Source organism: Brassica napus, chromosome A5, assembly GCF_020379485.1.
Source record: "Brassica napus cultivar Da-Ae chromosome A5, Da-Ae, whole genome shotgun sequence".
In the NCBI taxonomy this organism is placed as follows: Eukaryota; Viridiplantae; Streptophyta; class Magnoliopsida; order Brassicales; family Brassicaceae; genus Brassica; species Brassica napus.
Window position 1 is genome coordinate 1,281,519 of NC_063438.1, and position 19,239 is coordinate 1,300,757.

The 19,239-nt window shown below is 37.7% G+C and overlaps 4 protein-coding genes across 5 annotated transcripts; 2 read left to right on the forward strand and 2 right to left on the reverse strand.

Annotated features, from left to right (window-relative positions):
* The first annotated feature begins 2,114 nt into the window (after window positions 1–2,114).
* Window positions 2,115–5,256, forward strand: LOC106450548. The gene is made up of 2 exons (XM_013892229.3): window positions 2,115–2,294; window positions 2,908–5,256. The coding sequence occupies exons 1-2, from the start codon at window positions 2,288–2,290 to the stop codon at window positions 4,965–4,967; spliced, it is 2,067 nt and encodes a 688-aa protein (XP_013747683.2). The 5' UTR covers window positions 2,115–2,287; the 3' UTR covers window positions 4,968–5,256.
* A 462-nt stretch (window positions 5,257–5,718) lies between these two features.
* On the reverse strand, window positions 5,719–8,203 carry LOC106454523 (probable protein S-acyltransferase 2). Its single transcript, XM_013896640.3, has 5 exons — window positions 7,691–8,203; window positions 7,020–7,199; window positions 6,636–6,941; window positions 6,329–6,553; window positions 5,719–6,257 (listed from the first exon to the last, which is right to left on the reverse strand). The coding sequence occupies exons 1-5, from the start codon at window positions 7,805–7,807 to the stop codon at window positions 5,880–5,882; spliced, it is 1,206 nt and encodes a 401-aa protein (XP_013752094.2). The 5' UTR covers window positions 7,808–8,203; the 3' UTR covers window positions 5,719–5,879.
* A 670-nt stretch (window positions 8,204–8,873) lies between these two features.
* Window positions 8,874–11,466, reverse strand: LOC125575608. Of its 2 annotated transcripts, XM_048779488.1 has the most exons (11): window positions 11,279–11,466; window positions 10,791–10,976; window positions 10,669–10,711; window positions 10,564–10,590; window positions 10,382–10,471; window positions 10,119–10,285; window positions 9,874–10,036; window positions 9,680–9,802; window positions 9,411–9,610; window positions 9,234–9,324; window positions 8,874–9,146 (listed from the first exon to the last, which is right to left on the reverse strand). In XM_048779488.1, exons 2-11 carry the CDS (start codon window positions 10,952–10,954, stop codon window positions 9,066–9,068), a joined length of 1,149 nt encoding a protein of 382 aa, XP_048635445.1. In that variant the 5' UTR covers window positions 10,955–10,976; window positions 11,279–11,466; the 3' UTR covers window positions 8,874–9,065. The 2 variants fall into 2 exon arrangements, with proteins under 2 accessions (XP_048635445.1, XP_048635446.1); XM_048779489.1 differs by lacking the exon at window positions 11,279–11,466 and having other exon boundaries at window positions 10,791–10,995.
* Window positions 11,467–16,455: 4,989 nt separating this feature from the next.
* Window positions 16,456–18,748, forward strand: LOC106450681 (pentatricopeptide repeat-containing protein At2g41080-like). The gene has a single exon (XM_013892395.3). It carries the CDS (start codon window positions 16,587–16,589, stop codon window positions 18,540–18,542), a length of 1,956 nt encoding a protein of 651 aa, XP_013747849.2. The 5' UTR covers window positions 16,456–16,586; the 3' UTR covers window positions 18,543–18,748.
* Window positions 18,749–19,239: the final 491 nt, after the last annotated feature.

Here is a 19,239-nt window from a genome sequence, read left to right on the forward strand (position 1 = left end):
ACTGTTTTTATTCCTTTAATTACCACCACGATTTTGTTAAAATGATCAAGAAAGTAGAGAAATGGTTGTGTTTTTTTTGTAATGGTATATATATATTGTATAGTCGTTGACAAAATAAGATAAAGTAGTAAATTGTATAGTCCATTTAACATATTAATTATAGTCGTTTTGTAGTAGTTTTCTTAAAATCCATGAAGAATTCTCTTGCATATTTGTTACCCAATTGGCCAATTCCAACAGATCTTTAAATTCCATCACATCACATGCATGATCATACATGATTTTCTCACTCTGACACTTTGTTTATCAGAATTATCACTTTTAGATCTTGATCAACTATCTATGATGTAGTGGGACAAGCTAGGAGAACTATGCAAATGATTCAATAAATTTGGAGAGGTAGACATAAGTGGGCCGGTTGCAATCAATAGCACTAAGGTTGGAGAGAGAGAGAGAAATGCGATCTGGTTTGGGTCCGGCGTATGGCCGGCGCGTGAGCGACCGTGCCATCGCCGGAACCCTTTTTTCTTCGTTTAAAGTCTCTTTCTTGCTTTTCCTTCGTTTCCTTTCATCTATCGCTTTGTCTAAGCTCTGGTTCTGGCCCAGTCTCCGTCTTCGTGGTGGCTCGGCGTCTGGAGTAAAGACGCGGTCGTATGGAGGGTCACGGCGGTGGAAAGATGTTTCGCCAGACCAAGGTTCGATCCCGGGAGGTGGAGGCTTCTACAGCTCCGTCGTCGCCGGTCTTTCTCCGGGAGGTGGAGGTTTCGTCAACTCCGTCGTCGCCGGTCTTGTCTCTGGGATGGAGAGGCTTACACAGCTCCGTCGTCGCCGGCTATTGTCTCCGGAGGGTAGAGGCTCTCAAAGCTCTACTTTGCCGGCTTGGAACCCGTAGAATTTTGGGTTTTAGCTACTGTTTTTTTTTATGGGTGGTTGGTCGTATCTCTTGTCTTCACGATGTTGGTTAGGTCAGATTGGATGAGATCTCCGAAGAGGATGAAACTCTCTGATAACAAGGAAGATAACAAGAGAAGAAAGCAGAGTTTGTGGGATCGGGATTTACTCCCGAGTGTGTTGTGGTGATACAGATGAGATTTCGGTATGTCCGATTATTGCTCTCTGTGGAAGAATCTCCGGTGGTGGAGGTATTTGCAGCGCCTACCTCCGATGCGGTGCTGTTTAGTTTACGGCGAATCCGTCGGGTGGAGGCGGCTCTAGGGTTTGACGACACGTGTCTAGGGTTTTCATCCGTGTCGGTGGGTTTATTTGGGCTAAACTCATTGTTGTATTTTGTTTCAGTTTCTTTGGCATGGTCTTTTGGGCCTTTGTAAGGATATTGGGCTTCGTCCCTTCTAATTAATTAAAATTGATGGAAAAAAAAAAGACATAAGTCGGCCGGCACTGGGTAAAAAAGCTTGGCTCATAGTCTTAAGAATGTTGTCTAAAACTCAACTACCTCTCAATAAATTTAATTCAATCATTTATTTTTAGGCTTTTTTTTTTGTAGTATTTTTAATGTTTTCTACAGATGAAATCTAGCAGTATCTGTGTAGTCGGTATACGTTTTGTCTGTAGAATCTATCTACCACTTTATATATTTGAGATATAATATATATATATATATACTAGTACTACTATACTAGATAATTTTATAAACTAGATTTATATTTCTGTGTGTTGCACAAATTCTTAGTTGTTCTCAGCTTCGTGTTGATTCTTTGTTTTTATATTATTTAGATTTTTTGTAATTTTTAATGAAAGAATTAATAAAAATTGGGTAAATTAATCGAGTTATTTATGTTAATTTTTTACAATTTTTAATTAATGTAGGAAATAAAATTTTGTTTATTGAAAAAAAAAATTGTTTATTGGGAAAGATGATTGGAGGAGGCTTTGCCATATTCATATTCTGTTTGCGGATGAAAACCGAGTTAATGCACTTTTTAATGCTAAATTTCCTTATGTTATTTTTTTACAATAAAGTTGGAGAATATATGTTGAATATACAGTAAGACCGCAGTCTTTCAACGCCCCCCTATTAATTTGATTAATTTATTACTTAATAATGGTTAAGCGTTTCGTACTTTTGACCTGTCTTTGCAATAAAAAAATAAAATAAAACATATAAAACCAAACAAAATACCCAAAGAAAGAATTTTACTAACAATAAAAAAAGGTAAAGAGAAAGACAGGTCAGCTAGGCTTAGGTAGAGAGAAATCCTAAACGAAGACGAAGAAAAACTACAGAGCAGAGACTAGAAGAAGAAGCTGAAGACTCTCATCTTCTGTAATGAAAGGTTCGTGCTTTCTTCATTACCAGATCTCCTTCTTGTTACCCATCTGATAAAAGAAACCCTAAGCTTTTCCCAATTCTCTCTCAGCTTTCACTTTGAATTTGCTTGTCTAGAACTGGGTCTCACACTGTTTGATTCATCCTTTTTAGAATGAGCATTAGCTTTAGTGATAGACTTGAGAAAGATTGAATTCTACTTGATGATACTACCCTAATAACTTCAAATTTGAAAGATTTATTGATTCTTTCATACTCACTATCTGCTTTAGATTTGTTCCATTTCGTCCCATCTAAGGCTTCGAATGGTGACAATTCAAAACCGCACCGCAGCTAATAGTAACAAAAATTTATATGTTTATGTTACTATTAAAACCACATTTGGATCCTAACACTGTTCTCTATAATAGAAAGAGTTATTGCAAAGACAGTGGCAGGTTCTGTAATGATTGATACTAAAAGATGCTATATCTATATTGATTGTTCATTCTCACTATCTGTTTTACATTTGTTCTGTTCCATAAGACTGAAGTACTACTCTCTTCCCTCTAATAGAAACAGTGGCAGGTTCTGTAATGATTTGTCACTAAACCTTTTGAAACCACTTACTCTCTTAACAGGTAAATCACCAGACCTTGAATCCACCGGGTCTGGCACAACTACAAAGCGATCAAGCGTCTCATCAGGAAGCCGATCTCGCACCCGACGAGAGTTCCTCACCAGGTTCACCAACAGCGAGCATTTCACCGACAAGCTCCAAGACTGGTTCTCTCTATCACTACAAAACTCAGAGAGCAATGAACCGGTTTTCGACCCTCCTTTTGAGCTCGTGGAGCTGCAAAAATTCGACTACGCGCTGGAAGGAGTCTCCTTCCAGCAGCTAACTCGAATGCCAAACGCCGTTTACGCTTCAACCTCAGCTTCCATGGAGGCAAATGCATATCTAGCAATAGAAGACTTCTTGCACGCTACTGTCAAGACCCTGTGGGAAGCGTTTTGGAGCCAGGAGGACGAGCCTGTTCCTTTCTCCGTGGGTTGTCTCTACAATCAGAATCTTAAGTTTTACCAAGCTGAGCAAGCGTTAGCTCTCGGGAAGCTCGAGGATCTTTCAGCAACCGGCGTTCTGTTAAAAAACCCACGTCATCCGCACGGGAAGTGGGATCACATTCTCGAGCTCGCTCTCCTAAGACCTGACATTGAGAGCGATCATCATCAGCCTTCGTTACCTCTCTTAGGGGAGGCTCTTTTCTATGCTTTGCGTATACTCATAGCGAGAAGCGTCAGCCGTTTGGATTTCTCTCAAAGCTCAAACTGTGTCTTCATCCTCGTGGCTGATACGCAGTACGGCTGCGTAGTGAAAGTGGAAGGGGACGTGAGTAAACTCGACTTCGACGTGAACAGTGTTTATGACTGCGCTGCGGAGTGGATTAAAAACCATTCCAAGATCTCAGTGTCGCCGGTTGACAGGATATGGAACAAGCTGGGGAATGCAAACTGGGGAGACATTGGTACTTTGCAGGTAGTCTTTGCTACGTACCACAGTATAATGCAGTTCTTTGGACCGCCTAGGCACTCTATTGAAGACTTAGCCGCTGATCACACCTCTCGCCTTCACTCAAGAAGACAGGAGAGGCACTTGGGGGAGGATACTAGCCTCAACGGAAACGGTGCGTTTAGGTCTCCTGAAATCGTCGAAGTTCAAGAAGAACAAGAAGAGCGTGGAGAGTCTATGAAGCTTGAAGTTGGATCTGTTCTGTGGTTGGAGGATTCAAACTACCAAAAAGGCTATCAGATTAGCCACATGTCTCTTCCTCATCACATTGCATCACCAGTGGAGGATGATGACGACTCAGGAAGGGCTGTGTTTCTCTACGTTGGCTCTCCTCCTTCACAGCTTGAGCCTGCTTGGGAAGACATGAACTTATGGTACCAAGTGCAAAGACAGACTAAAGTATTAAGCGTTATGAAGCAGAGAGGGCTCTCTAGCAAGTACTTGCCGGAGCTCCACGGCTCTGGTCGGGTAATTCACCCGGGGCAATGCCAGAAACCGAGCTCAGGTGGACGTTGTGATCATCCTTGGTGCGGAACTCCCATCCTTGCGACCATTCCTGTCGGCGAGACGGTCGCTGACTTAGTGAATGAAGGCATGTTTGGACCAGAAGAAGCTATCAGATGCTGCCATGATTGTTTATCTGCGCTCTCCTCCTCTTCTTCAGGTGGGATTCGCCACGGCGATATCCGACCGGAGAATGTGGTTTATGTTACATCTGGTGTGAGGCTACCTTACTTTGTATTAATAGGTTGGGGTCACGCGGTGCTTGAGGAGAGAGATAGACCGGCGATGAATCTTCACTTCTCATCTACTTATGCACTCCAAGAAGGGAAGCTCTGTGCTGCCTCTGATGCGGAGAGCTTGATCTACATGCTTTACTTCTGTTGTGGAGGGGACTTGCCTGATTTGGATTCGGTTGAAGGAGCTCTTCAGTGGAGAGAGACCTCTTGGTCTAAGAGGTTGATACAGCAGAAGCTTGGCGATGTCTCGACCATTTTAAAGGCCTTTTCTGATTACGTTGATAGTCTGTGTGGGACGCCGTATCCTTTGGATTGTGACATTTGGTTGAGGAGATTGAAGAGGAATCTTTCGGAAGATCATGGGAAAGATATCGAAACTTCAGGCTAAAGCTCATGTGAGTGTGTTCTTATATTAAACATTCTTTTCAGGTGCTGCTCTCTGCTTTAACCTGTCCGAGAGACTGGAGAAGCTTCACTAGATGAGACGTATCCTACGGTTTTGGGACCATCTTTGTATAGGGTATCTTTGGGATGTGGATTAGATTCTGTGTTTGCCTTCGCTGTTAATGTTCTGTTCCTTTTCTTCATTATTGTTATTATTGTTATCTTGAAAGTGATTCTCTATTATTTCATTGTAATGATTCTTGTATGCTCTATCCGTCAGTATTTTTTTTACATGTGTTGGTTCCTAAATGGTTTTATCACTTTATGATATGATGTATCTTATGAGCGAGGGACAACGAAGAAAATGTTATGAAGAACCTTGCAATGCAAGAAAGGACCCTGCAATAGTCTACATTAAAACTCGAAGTGAAACTAAATTAAAAATAGTTCGGCTTTTTGGTTTGGATTTAAAGCCAAAAAACCCTTGAAAATCTCAAAAACTCGAGTTAAATCTGGAATACCCAAAAAATATTTGAGTAAATAATTTTTTTAGATATTTTTATTTATAAATTATATTTTATATAAAATTTGAATTAATTAATATTTTCATTATATTTAAGATGTTGGAGTATCTGGTCGGTTTTCGTTTCAGTTTCATTTTTTTTTGCTTAGAAAAATAGGAATTGTTTGGGTTTTTGTAACTTTCGATCCGGTTTCGGTCTCGGATTTTTTGGTTCGGTTTTGGAGTTTAGGATAATATGCCCAAAACTACTACTCCTAAGCTTTTCTCTGATCTGAAAACGTTTACTATTTGGAGACAAAAGTGTGTGGCTTTAGAAGTAAGAAAGTAGTTTACACAAGCAATCAAGGTTTTAATTTTTACAGGCGCAAAGATTCCACAACAGATCTCTTTATCTTATCTCGATCTCACATCAAACATTGTGTTGGTCTCTGCAGTTCCATCACTTAAACCTTTCTTCTTAACAGTCTCTTCAATTTTGTTGTTGTTGTCATACTCCAGTGTCTGGAGAACCAAACCTCCCTTGCTAGCTTTCCAATCTCCAATTTCCATATCCATATCATGTTTATTTTCTCCCCGTGGTCCAAAGGCTCTGTCTAGCTCTGATGCAATGGAACCAACCTCCACGTCAGGTTCCTCTGGAACCCAGTCTCTGAAGTTGATCACTGGAGGTGGGATCTTAGCAAAGAACAACTCGTATAGGTTCTTGAATAGACCTTTTCCGTAAGGATTCTCTTTCTTGTCATATCGGTATCGAAAATTCTCATAAGTTGTCTGCAAAAACATACAATCAGAACCAAAACATAGCTGCAATAATCAGACAAGAGTTTATATAAGGATCTTGCCTGATTGGTGCAGATGAGATAGAGGTGAAACACAGTGAGTCCACCAACAAACCAGACAACAACGAAGCAGTAGACAATGAGAACAATAAATATTGCGTCATCCGTAATAATCATTAACAACATCTTGCCGTGTGCCTCAAGCATGCTGACCCATGAGAAGACAAAGACGTACAAGCAGAGGAGTGTCGATGTTGATATGAAACAAATGAAGTAAGGATAGTTTCTCTGCAAAAGACAAGCCGTTTATATACACACTCACACACGTTTTTGTTACATGAGATTCAAATAAAAAACATTTTTGACTTACTAAAGCGATGCACTGGCCCACCCATGGACAATGATGATCAAATCTTTGGACACAGTTGTTGCAGATGGAGCAGTGAGAGGCGCGAGGAGGACGGTAAAGCAAACAAGTGTCACAGAACTTAACTTTGACAGTGTATCCATTCACCAACACATCTTTGGTTCGAGGTAACTTTGTGCTACCGAGCTTGTTGTTTACCCACTCTGAGGACTGAGTGATCTTATGAAGCCCTTCTCCTTCAGGTGCGTCTTTGTTCCTTGGGATGATCCCTGGGTCTCTCGATGAAGTTAAGAAGAGAAACGTGAAGTCCTGTGAAGAAGAGAAACGTGAAGAGATGCAGGAGGGCAAACATAGCTTAAGACGCAAGTAACGGTTTAGGGTTATTACCAAGACAGTGAGCAAAAGGGAACCCATCAAGACAAGAGTGTGGAACAAAGGATAGCGCTTGCCGATCATGAAAGCCATTCGGATGGAGAAAGTGACAGCAGGAGCTCCAATCATAGCTGTGGTCAGAAGAAGTGAAGATGCATCTGGACCAAAGACTAGTCTCCCTCCACAATAAAATTTCTAAAACATGAAACATAATAAGTCAAGCTGCAATTTAGACATTCACGTAGACAAAACACTGAGTAGTACTTCATGTCATGCTTGTGAGGCAAGAAATAGCTAGTTACTATGCTAAAGAGCTAAAGACCAAACCATATCCAGAACCGGTTCTAAGCATATCTAGTGAAACATTGGTCTATGGTCCTAGAAATTTTAGTAAAATTTTTACATTTATATATTTCCAGTTTTTAAAATATTTTTTTTATATAAACTCTTACTAAATTATCTATAACTTCTAAAATCTCAGGACCCACCATAACCATATCAAATGTATTAAACTTAAAGAGATCAGGATTTCGTATCAGATCGATCCCAAGCATTAAGTTAAGGAGAGAAAAATAAAATGAACCCTAAATCACCAATCTCAGCTTCCAATACAGAGGAAGATCCGTGGGTTGCAAGAAAGAGGACATTACAAAGCACTTTTCTTGTCAAAGGAAAGGCATACATACATTGTTGCCAGGCCAGAGTTGGTAGATCCTCTTGGGTTTAGAATCTTTAGAATACATGTTGTTGTCGTCGTCGTCAGAAGGAGCACTATGGACATGACTGCTTTTCTTCCTCCCCATATTCTTCTCAAAGCTTTAGACTCAAAGGAACGACCAAAACATAATAAACACCATTGTCTTCTATTGCTTGTCTGTTGTTGTTGTCGCGGCCAGCGAACGAAACCACCGGAGATTTCAAGTCGCTGCCGCTGATTGTTTGGCTCCTCTCCTCCTCTTCACCAAACTCTCTCTTCTCTCTCCCCTCCTTTGTTTTTTCTAATTAAGGTTTGTTTTCAAGAAAATGGTTTCTCTCTCTTTCTTCCTTCTAAAGCTTTCTCCTCAGCCATTGGAAGTTCGTCAACAACATCCAATCTCTGGAACATACTTAACATAGCAATCTTGACAGCTACGTCACCTCCTAATATCTCGCCACCTTACAAAACCCTAACCTGATATTGCTGTTTTCCCGCACGCGCCATTTTCTGTTTCTAACAGACTTTTCTTTTGGGTACTTTGTATGACTTGTGTCAGTCAGAATCTTTGTTGGATTAACAAACTTTTCATAAAGACTACAAGTAGTAGTTAAACTTTTTGACTATGCGGCAATTGATTGGGCTGTACTGTAGTTAGGCCTCGAACGGATTCGGATATCCGAAAATTTTTCCGGATTCGGATCCAGATCCGTCGGATTCGTTGGTTTGATATCCGGATCCGGATTCGTGACTTTCAGATATCTGGATTTTGGATATCCGTCTAAATATTACATTACCCGCGGATATCCGGATCCGGATTCGTAAAAACTAAAAAAATAAAATAATACTTAAATTAAATATTTATTTAAGAATTATAAATAAATAAATATATATATATGTGTGTAGCAGTATTTTTTATTTAAAATTTAAAACCATATACATATCTACATCAAAATATTCTATAGACCACATAAAGTTTTATTAAGTTACGTCCCAAACAATGATCACCAAACCATGTCTGTAGTCGATTTAGGATAAATTTGAGATAATTGAATCATAGTTATGTTTCTCAAAATGAGTTACTTCCATTCATGCTCTTGATTTTCACTTTGTTCAGACTAGTTTCATAGTTAAATGCTTGGTCTCAAGCAGTGATATATATCATAAGAGATGAATTTGAAACCATAAAACATCTAATATTATTTAAAACTCAGAACAAGCAAGTAGTTGTTTATCAGCACAAAATTTTGAATGTTGTGTAAAAGAATATATAAAAAATAGAATGAGATGAATCTTGATTGGTCAGATCAGAATCCAAAACTGTTTTCTCTTCAAGGCATCCATGTTTGGGAGTGAGTAGCCAAGCCTTAAACAGCTTCTGCTGTTTCATACTTCTTCTCAGAATCTGTGTCTTTGCGACACCGGAAGTGGAAAAACTGAAGCAGAATCTGAAAAAAAAAGAATTAAACAAAGTTAAAACTCAGTGGCAAAGAAAGGAATCAAAGAAGGTGACGAGAGAGAGTGAGATTGTTTACAAGAAAATCGAGAATAACACATCCTCCTGCATCAACAAGCCATGGTAGATTCGGTGCAATCTTTGACCATTCAACACTGGCCACAAGGATGCTGCAACCAAAAACAAGAAAGCTCAAAAAACCCACCAGAGATTCTTTAAACTCGAAGCAAAAATAAAGATTTCATCGATCTTTTACCTTCCTACATAAGTCATGTTCCCAACTAATGCAAAGAAGAACATCAATGGATTCAATCCTTCAACATGTCCTCTCCTCATATTAAGACATATCTGAGGAAGCCTTCCACCCATGTAGATGAATGCCATTGCCCAACCCAACCACATCCCAATCCTGCTGTTCTCTCCACCGCTATGTTCTGCTAAGTTCCCACTAGTTACCTGAAACAGAACAACTTATAAAGATTCAAGAAAGGGTCCACCAGAAATGAATATGATAGTTTTGAGTACCTGCAAAAGCTTTCTTGCTGCTCGAACCACAAATACTCGATCACTCTCTCCTAAAGCCATAGTTCTTGGTTCACTAAGCAAGCTAGAGATGTTGAATGTTCCAAGAAACATGAACACTGAGACCTATAATAGAGAGAATGAAACCACTTAGAATTGAGAAACTGAAACCGAGCATTGTGTTACAAGGCTCTAACCACGCATAACAATGATTTGGTGGAAGGAGGCATTGAAGGAAACGTGGCGTCATCAGGAAGCAAAGGCTCTTCAAGAGTTGGTTCACTTTGACCACGAGCCATTCTCTGAGCTAGTACAGATCCAGCTGGTGGTGTATGACTACTCGACAAAGATCTTGCCGACCTGACAATAACCATAAACGCAAAAAACGTCAAACTAACTTTCACAAATCACAATGAGAGTGAATCTAAATTGCAGGCATTACGTGTAGAATAGTTCTCTTCCGGTGAAACTAGTCCGGTGACTCCCAGGAATCATGGTGATAGGTGTGGTCTGAACGCCACAAGGAGTAGTAGCATCAGAGCAGCTATTCCTCCATCTACTCGGAATCTTCGCATCACTGCATATGTTTGATATCCGTTCTGCTTCAACCTATACCAAACAATACAATACTCAAGAGCTGTTTTAGTATCTACACATTATTAACATCCTTGAGAACAAGAAAGAATCTTGAATCAAATAGTATACCATCTGGTTTCTTTTGTTCTTCAACCGTGGGTAGATATGGCCGTAATAGATAGATTGGACAAAGAGAACTGATGTAGTCACTGTATACAACTGCAAACATATCAAACAAATCAAGCTAAGAACCAAACAACCATTGTAAAAAAAATAAAAATAAGATGCTTCAGCTCTCTTTTGTAGTTTACCAATGCCATGTAGAACTGTGTTGGAAGCTGCAAAAATGGATTTGTAAATTTAAAGTTAGCTAAAAGTAAAACAACAATATTAGTTTGTTCTGAAGTTTAACTTACAGTAGCTGGTTCCATCAAGCAGCCAAGAAGATTGAAGATATCTCTACACAAACAGACCAATCAGAATCATGAACATGTAAGTAAAAAAAAAAGCAAAAGAAGTTGTTATGATAATTTTTTACCCAATGATCCAGGTTGTTAAGAAGGCAATAGAGAGACCTTCAGTGGATTTCTCACAGTAATTAGTCATAATCTGTGGTATCTCGGCCACACCCCAACTGATAACACTGATGACACCAAGAGACAATGACAATCCATGTCTAACACTGCTGTGTAAAAACATCATCTTTCACAACAGCTGCAAAGAGCTGACAAAACCCAAAACCAAACAAGTCCCTGAGTATTCAAAGGTTGTGTCTTTTTCAATTAAAACGAGATGAATAGGAAAAAGGTTGCAAAGGGACTAGAGATTCTGACAATAATGTAATTAATACAATAAGACCCCACAAAACTGAAATATTCATCCAACCCAGGAAGATTCAAATTCAATCAAAAGTAAATGTTTTTTTCATTTAAAGCAACAACATGGAGAGAAAACGTTACACATATGCACCATTGTCAAAAAATACACTAAAAGAGAAATCGAATATATTGATAGAAAGTTTCATACCTTTATTTCCAGAAGAATCGATGGGTTTGTTTATCTCTGTGTGTTTGAAGATTTATTTATTTATGGGGGAGATTTTTTTTTGAGGAAAGGAGAGGTCTTGAAGCGTTTAGAGGTCGCGTTGCTGGTTCGTTTTGTCTTCTTATTGTTGTTTATGGCGATTGATATAATATCATGTTCTTCTGGAAACACACATATAAATCCTTTTTTTTTCTTTTAATTCCAAAATACAAATATTATTGATTTTTGGTGGTGTTATTTTATTTGATTTATTCGCATTATTTGCCGTCTAATTGATTTGGTCTCTCTCTCGACTTTATTCTCTCTCTGCGTTGTATTTAGAAATTTAGTGGGTTGGCCATAAAGTGAAAGACATGAAAGGATCATTATAGGATACACATTCGGGAAAAATTAGTATAATTACGTTAAATGAGCATATTCCATCTATCATATTATAGTGAGGTTTTGAACCATGACAAACTCTGTTTTCAGTTTTCACAAATATTATGTTCTTGGTGTGATTTGTGACATTTTTTATTTTCTTTATGTCCTAGTTAAAGATTTTTTGTTTTATCATTCGGTAGGCATTTTGCTTGTCTCCCCTTCCAGCTCAGAATGCTTAATGCCCTATTATAAGTTCTATAATTGTCAGAAACTTACAAACCAATAATTAAAGTTCATAAACTTTGAAATATTATAAGAAAACTTAATACAGTTTTAGTGGATGCTTTTTGTAAAAGATATAAAGTTGATACAAACCGAACAAGTGTGCCTGGGGGGAGGCACCAAACTTAACCCAACTTGCACACTTACCCACCCACGAGATGACTAAAGTCCTGCCTTTATTTTATCGGTTTATAGGAATGTTTTAAACCGGCAAAGTTAAATTTGCCCGGTTCAGTTCATACATAGGCCTCAAAAGTCCAATTAATGTGACATGATGATCTAAGGCCCAATACTATCAAATGGGGAGGTTTACATGAATTTTGTAGTTTTTCAGTTATGTTTTGATACTTCTATATCTAAAGGGTGGGCTTGCTGTGTTTTGAGTTTTGATCCGTTCATAGTTGCCACCATGTTGAACTTCTTGCATTGTAAATCATCGTTTTCAAATTTGTTGTGTTATCTTTGTGTTGTTTATTGTTTTGTAATTTGCACTTAATCTTTTGGAGCATGAAATTGCTTTTAGAGATACTCTCATAATTAAAAAATATATTGCCTCATATAAATTACCACATGGTCATTCTATTTCACAAAGATCATAATAGAGAGTTGCAACAACAAAAGACGAGAAACTGAGAAATATATTATGGGAGACAAAATCATCACATGTTAGCCCAACAGCATACTTTAGAAGAAAATAATAGATACATCTAGTTTCTTACACTTGAGACTAGTTTGGAAGCTGTGCGGTTAATCTCATCTATTGTGATGTCTGATTCATGTATGCTCAGCTCGAACCCAATTGATTTTGCTTTTGAAACCTGCAAACAACTTTTCCAAAAATATGTTGACTTTGATATTTCACCAAAGTAGCATGATTTTCCATGATGACAACATCATTTATTGGACAGCGACATAATGCATGACTTAGTCGTCTATAATCCCACAATATTGCCAAAGAAATCTTCAATCAGACATTTTTCCATTTGAAGATTCTAAACATCAAGTCATATATGCATTGATGGAGCTCTATCCGTCTCTAAAATTGGAGGGAAATAAAATTATTAAAAGCTAGAAAAAATGTAAAACAATGTATATCCCAAGAGCACAAATTCTAATATGATAAAATTACAAATTTACTTTTGTTGAGACTAAATCCATTACATTGAACAATAGAGAAATCACATTTTCCAAAGAAATAATGTCACTAGACTGAATCCATACCCAAAGATTCAAAAAGGTGTTAATGCGCACACAAAAATAAGATAATAAGTAAAGAAAATAGCATCATAAGAAAAACATAGACATTAGAAACCAAAAAAAAAATCGACAGAACTAAATGATGTTACCTTGAATTGTGGTTCAGTTTCTTGGATGCATAACGCTCTTAAGAAATATGCAATAATAAGTTGGAAGCAACACAAAGTCTCATGGTTCTCATTAAATATGATTTCATGTGTTAATGACAAAGAAATCATTCACACAAAAAAATGAGTGGTAGTTAAGTTGTTAAACATCAAGCTAGTTAATAAATACCAAGATAGATATTGCTTGTGATAGTGCACAAAAAAAAACTGCACAAAAAAAGTGCACAAAAAATATTGATTCTGATAAATAACGAACACACTCTTTTAAAGGTTCAGCATTATTAGTTGTTGTCATTCTTGCTTTCCATGTTAAAACTCTTGCTCTTTCCACAAATAGATCTTTTGTGATGAAAACATCTTTCAAAAGGATATTAGCTATTTTTAACTGATTTGCACGACATAATCCTGAGCACACATAAACTAACTTCTCATAAGCAAGAATTTCTACATATGTTATGTAAGAATATAAGTTCAAGTTATTTGTAAATGGCAACAACAAATAACAAGTAAAGTATAATGCATGGTAACATGTCTCGTAACCTTGTGATAAGGTTTTTAGCTTCAGACCAATTTTCTAGAATAAACAAAACAAGCTTCTCAATTTTTTGTTCAATATGTAGCTCGAGAACATCCAAATAAAATGCATATTTGCTACATGCTTCGCTAACAAAATCAATAATTGCTTCTGCGGACAAAAAAAAAATCCTCAGATGAGTTAGACTCAACATTTACAAATTTCAGACAGATGAGTCTAACACAATTCCACACTGTTCCAATACATAATTCGAACGCCATGGAAACCTGCAAAGTACAACCATCAATATTGTAAAAATATACAAAGCTGCAAAAACCTTGTAATAAAATGAAAATTTAGCGCTCCGGTATACAACATTTTTAAAATGCTTTATATTGTGCAAAGCTACACTAGTTTCATGAAATGAAGCAAATAGTTGTTTGAGCTCGGGAGGTGAAATCCACAGACTAGCAATTACATCTTCAACTAGGCAGGAAATGATCTAAACGTGAAAACCTTGAGATGGTTAGTTTGTCAAGAATTACGACATCACAAAAAGAAAAGTCCGAATAAAATCTAAATGTAGCATTAAACCTTCAGTGTTGAGATGCAGAAATCATGCAGAAAATCCTCATCGAAATACTGCGGTTCTGGTTCTCTAACGATCGAGAATGCACACTCTCCCATAGCTGAGACGAGCGTTGTGAGCATTTTATTACTGTCAGCATTTCCAACAGGGTCTCTTTCAATAAAAAGATTATTATTGTTTTATTCTATGTTAAGTGGTAATATCAGAGTGTCAAACCACTTTGAATCGCTTTCAGAGGTGATGACAGACCAATCAGTTACTTCAGCTAGAAACTCTGAACCAACTAGACCACATGATTCATCCTTCAAATCTGAGCCATCCTTCCCAGCTTTCCTCTTATTAAAACTGATTAGTGAGTCTCTCTCTTAGATTGTAACTAGGCCCATGACTATCCTAATACATAGATGGATGTATCTTCTGGATTTTCTAATCAAGTAAGGCTACACTTCAGAAGTGTCAAATACATAGAAATAAGATAATAGATTAATAAAGCTAAACCAGCGCGGGCTGGTCCAGTGGTGATTACTTGAGAGAGCTTCGGCCCCAACAACTCAATTTTGTAGGAGTGTTAATCTTTAGATTTTGAGAAAAAAAATCAAAAATATGAAAAACTTGTTTTATTGCATAGTTGCATCATGCACTGACATATGATGATGATCAAAAAGGTTTAAAATATTTTTTGTGTCCGTTTCTCTTGAGAATAAATATTTTATAACAGTTAGTCCACTGATTTAAGCAGTATGAATTTTTTTACTAAATTAATTGTTAAAATATTTCAAAGATGTCTATATGTAACCGTGAAAGTTAGTTTAGCATAAATTAATGTATAATGTGGTTAGAAATTTTTAAACAACACCAAAGAGTGTAAACTTCAATATATAGAGTAATTACTGAAAAACTAAATTTCGTAGGGATTAACCTTCAGATTTTGATAGAAAATCAAAAATATAAAAATCTTCCTTTATGGAATAGCAGCATCCTAAAATGACATATAATGATGGTCAAAGAGGTTTAAAATCTTTATTGCTTCCGTTTCTCTAGAGAATAGAGATTTCATGTTAGTCCATTGATTTGGACAATACATGAACTTTTATTAAATTAACAATTAAAAAATTAAAGATAATACTCATGCACCATGAGAGAGAGTTCATAATACATTAATACAAATTTATAATTTGGTTAGAAATTTTTAAACAATACTAAACAGGGAAAATTTCATTATATAGAGTATTTACCGAAAATCAAATTTCGTATGGGTGTTGTTAATATTCAGATTTTGAGAAAAAAATTAAAAACTATGACAATCTTGTTTATATAAAGAGTGTAAACATAAATATAAAGAGTACTTACCGAAAAACTTAATTTTGTAAGGGTTAAACCTTCAGATTTGGGGAAAATTCAAAATATGATAATTTTGCTTTATTGCAAAGTTGAATCTTGTGCTGGCTTAGGATTATTTTCAAAGAGGTTTAGAATTTCTTTTGTGTCTATCTCTAGAGAATAGAGATTTCATATGGGGTTATCCCATTGAATTTAGGAAATATATGAAGTTTTATTAAATTAACAGTTAAAAATTAGAAACAATACTAATGTAGAGCAATAATTTTTAGACAATACTACACAGAGAAAAATTCATTATATAGAGCATTTACCGAATATCAAATTTCGTATGGTTGTTAACCTTCAGATTTTGAGAAAAATTTAAAAATTATGACAATCTTGTTTTATTGCATAATTTCATCATGCACTGACATAGAATGATGGTTAAATAGGTTTGAAATATATTTTTTTGTCTGTTTCCTTATAGAATAGATATTTATAGTGGTTAGTCCAATGATTTATGCAGTATATAGATTTTTATTAAATTAATTGTTAAAAAATTAGAGTGATGTTTATTAATTATGCTCTTATTCTATAGATATTTAAGATCCGATTCTTATTTTTTTTAGTTAAAAATTAAAAGATGATTTTTTATATTTAACTAAAAACTTCGCTCTACGAGCCCGAGCCCCGTTAATCACGCTCTTGCTCCATAAAACTTATTGGGCTATTTGTAACGGCCCAATTAAGCTGACTTACGCAGAAGAAGAAAAAAACACTCTCCCTCCATTTTCGTTTTCTTCTTCTCCGGCGACATCTCCGGCGTATCAGTAGTGATACCATTCGGCTACTTCTCTAATGCAACACCAAGTATCCTCCTTTCTCCGTCCACTATCATCAGATTCTTCAACCACCATAGCCAGTCTATGCTCAAAGCGTAACTTCCGAGAAGCTTTCCGCAGATTCGGACTCAACATCTTCTCAAACACATCTCTCTTCACCCCATTCATCAAATCACTCGCCTTTACGCAATCCCTCCCGTCTACGAAACAGCTCCATTGCCTCCTCGTCGTCTCCGGATTCTCCTCGGACAAGTTCATATGCAACCACCTCATGACCCTCTACTCCAAGCTCGGAGCTTTCCCTTCCGCCGTGGCGTTATACGATCGCATGAACAAGAAGCATTACATGTCATCTAACATTATAATCAACGGCTATGTAAAGGAAGGTGATTTGGTTAGTGCGCGGAAGGTGTTCGATGAAATGTCTGACGGAAGAAAAGTCACAACTTGGAACGCGATGATCGCGGGTTTGATTCAGTACGAGTGCAACGAAGAGGGTTTAAAATTGTTTAGAGAGATGCATGAGTTAGGGTTTTCGCCTGATGAGTATACTCTCGGTAGTGTCTTTAGCGGATGCGCTGGGTTGAGGTCTGTGTTCATAGGTCAGCAGGCTCATGGCTATATGGTTAAGTACGGGCTTGAGTTGGATTCAGTAGTTAGCAGTTCGTTGGCTCATATGTATATGAGAAATGGGAAGTTGCGAGATGGGCTAAGTGTGATTAGGTCGATGCCTGTTCGTACTTTGGTTGCGTGGAACACACTCCTCTCGGGTTACGCTCAAGAGGGGTGTCCTGAAACTGTTCTTTGTGAGTATAAGAAGATGAAAATCTCTGGTTATAGACCGGACCAGATCACTTTTGTAACCGTGCTTAGTTCTTGTTCTGATTTAGCGATTAGAGGTCAAGGTCAGCAGGTTCACGCGGAAGCTGTCAAGATCGGGGCTAGCTCGGTGGTAGCTGTGGTGAGTTCTTTGATCAGCATGTATTCGAAATGCGGGTGTCTCGAAGACGCGGCGAAAGCTTTCTCAGAACGTGGAGATGAAGATGAAGTGATGTGGAGCTCGATGATCTCTGCTTATGGGTTTCACGGACGAGGGGAAGAGGCTATCAAGCTGTTTAATACCATGGTGGAGGAGACGGAGATGGAGATCAACGAGGTCACGTTTCTCAACTTGCTTTACGCGTGTAGCCATTCTGGTTTGAGAGACAAAGGGCTTGAGTTGTTTGACATGATGGTTGAAAAGTACGGGTTCAAGCCCAGCTTGAGGCACTACACTTGCGTGGTGGACTTACTCGGTCGAGCAGGGGATTTGGATCAAGCCGAGGCTAAGATAAGGTCCATGCCGATGAAACCAGACGCTGTTATATGGAAAACGTTGTTGTCTGCGTGCAGCGTACACAAGAACGCAGAGACGGCGCAGAGAGCCTTCGAAGAGATTCTCAAGATTGACCCTAACGACTCTTCTTGTTACGTCCTCCTTGCGAACGTTCACGCCTCGGCTAAGAGGTGGCGTGACGTCTCGGAGGTGAGGAAGTCAATGAGAGATAGGGACGTGAAGAAAGAGCCTGGAGTCAGCTGGTTTGAACACAAAGGTGAAGTGTACCGGTTCAAGATGGGAGATCGTTCTCAGTCTCAATCGAAAGAGATTTATTCATACCTCAAAGAGCTGACTCTCGAGATGAAGGTGAAAGGATACAAGCCTGATACAGCTTCGGTGTTGCACGATATGGATGACGAGGAGAAAGAGTCGGACTTGGTGCAGCACAGCGAGAAGCTAGCGGTTGCGTTTGCGCTCATGGTGTTACCTGAAGGTGTGCCGATTAGAATAATCAAGACCTTGCGGGTTTGTGGAGATTGCCATGTTGCTTTCAAGTATATATCGGTGATTAAAAACCGAGAGATCACGTTGAGAGATGGTAGTAGATTCCATCATTTCGTTAACGGGAAGTGTTCTTGTGATGATTATTGGTAACTTGGGGGTAGCAGTAAGACAAAGGTTGTGAAGGTTTTAGTCACATGACTCAGATTTTTTACACTGCAGATTCTTGTTATTATTCATAAGTACCATGTTGTTAGTCACCTGAGGTTACATACATCATTTGTAATTTTGACAGATTGTGTGATTGCTCCATTTGTAAAAACCCTCATCGAAAGAGAAACGGTTCATACTTTTGATAATTCTATTCAACACTACACTATATATATCATAACATTGCGACTTTACATGTGTTATAAACTAAGAGTATTGTCATACACTCTGATGAGTGACCACTCCTTTTTTTTTTTGTTGGAACAACATCAATTTCGTAAATAAGAAGATGAAATTAGAAAGAGAAAAAAAAAAGAAGATGAAATTAGCCTTTGGGAGAAAACAAAGCGGTCAAACATCACTAACGAATATTACGAATACATCATCTGATAGATCATAGAACTATTTAGAATGATGATACATTGATGATGGTGCCAAGACAATGACCTCCTGATTAAATACCCTTCACAAATATTCCAAACTCTATAGTAACTTTTTCACCACTGTATTTTTACCAAAAAAGTAAATTTGTATTGCAGAGAACATTTTAGATATTAGCATATAAATGCAACGGCACGATTCACATTGGGTCTACGCTCATTCGCTTGGTCTATGAACTCCATCATCTGGTTGATAGTAA